The following is a 1,742-nucleotide window of genomic DNA, read 5'->3' on the forward strand; positions in this document are numbered from 1 at the left end:
AGCAGATGCATTCACCTGGCCATCCTCCCCTTTCAATCCGCTGCTGGATAAAATAAAATCTTCAAAATAGAACCATTCATGAGATAAAGAATGAACCGCTGGGCTCACATGGCCTCACCCTACTAGCCAGAATGATTGAATCACACCCATTTTTCTAAAATAAAATAGACGAATAAATAACTGGAAAGAAAAGAAAAAGCAAATTAAAGGCCTGTGCACCAATGTGCCACTCTAGCCCGCTTCCAAGTACAATCCCATGTCCTTGCCCTCTCCCTTCCCCTCCTCCCCTTTAAATATCATCCCCTCTCTTGCCTCTCATCTTCGCCAATCACAACCCATCTCTCCCTCTCCCTCCCTCCCTCCTCTCTCTCTCTCTCTCTCTCTCTCTCTCTCTCTCTCTCTCTCTCTTCGTACGAACCAAAAATGGAACAAAACGTACCAGAGATGGCTAAGAGAATATGGAGCGTGATGCGGGTGGTGTACTGCATGGCACGAAAGGGCATTTCAAAGCGCAAGCTCATGCTCGAATTCAACCTCATCATGAAGCGAAGCAAGATCGCCGGCAAGGCCATCGGCAACCTCATGTTCCACCACCACCACGAAGCTTCTACGTCAGCCTGCCGCTCCCACGACGGCGCCGCCACCCCTCCCGACCACTACGAGTTCAGCTGCAGCAACAGCCCCGCTGGCCCCTCCCAACACTTCCCCTTCTATCTCGCCAAGCGCGGCCGCCGCAGCCACGGCCACCACAACTCTCACTTCTTCTCGTGCGCCCACGCGCCGCCCACCGCCGACGACGATTTCGTCAAGGCGGTGCTGGAGATGCTCAACGGCGGCGCGGGCGGCTCTGCGGAGGCTTCGCCGCTGATGCAGCTGCCGGGCTTGGGGCAGAACCCGGCGGTGGTAAGGCAGCTGAGGATAACGGACTCGCCGTTCCCGCTGAGGGACGCCGACGGGGACAGCCGCGTGGACCAGGCGGCGGAGGAGTTCATACGGAAGTTCTACAATGAGCTCAAGCAGCAGAAGATAATGGAATTAAATTAATATTTTTTTTGGGGGGTTCATGCAGTAACAAATGACCAGACAAGGGTGGGTGCATGTTGGATTGATCTTCTTAGAATTCACAAACAATAAAAGCCTATTTGATTACTCTTCTTAACCTATGTTGATAATGCATTTTTTTTTTCTAATGTTATCTCTTTTTATGGATCGCATTATGAAATTTATTTTATCCGAGTTTTCTCTGTATGACACAATCATTCAATTCAATGTAATTACTTCTTACTTTTATGAATAACTTTTTAGTTTTTGTTCATGAATAAGGTTTGTGTGAGCCCTGGTGTTTTAAGATTGAATGTAGTAAAGGAATTGAAGGGAGTGTTGTACCTTAAAGATTAAGGTATGGAATGGTGTTTTGGAGTAGGAGGAGGGGAGTAAGTAAAGCACAAAGGGAGAGTAGTGGTTACTTCAAGGCAGGGTCAGGTGTATTCTATGTGTTTCATTATTAACAGCATCTTTTTTACTTGCTTTTCTTTTTCTTCTTTTGGTTTTCCCTTTGGGGGGTGGTTCATGGAGCTTTCCTTGAATATTTCTCGTGATTCCTTGGATCCACAATTAATGAATATTTATTATTTATTTATTTATTCCCGTTACGAGGAACAATCCAAGGGCAATTTCTCTGGTATTTTTTTTATATTTTAAAAAATTAAAAAAAGAAAAAGGAATAAAGAAAGGGTGCGAGC

The 1,742-nt window shown here is 46.2% G+C and overlaps 1 protein-coding gene across 1 annotated transcript; it reads left to right on the plus strand.

Moving 5' to 3' along the window:
- The first annotated feature begins 444 nt into the window (after positions 1-444).
- On the plus strand, positions 445-1,044 carry LOC131163522 (uncharacterized). The gene has a single exon (XM_058120115.1). It carries the CDS (start codon positions 445-447, stop codon positions 1,042-1,044), a length of 600 nt encoding a protein of 199 aa, XP_057976098.1.
- Positions 1,045-1,742: the final 698 nt, after the last annotated feature.

This window comes from Malania oleifera, chromosome 9 (assembly GCF_029873635.1).
Source record: "Malania oleifera isolate guangnan ecotype guangnan chromosome 9, ASM2987363v1, whole genome shotgun sequence".
In the NCBI taxonomy this organism is placed as follows: Eukaryota; Viridiplantae; Streptophyta; class Magnoliopsida; order Santalales; family Ximeniaceae; genus Malania; species Malania oleifera.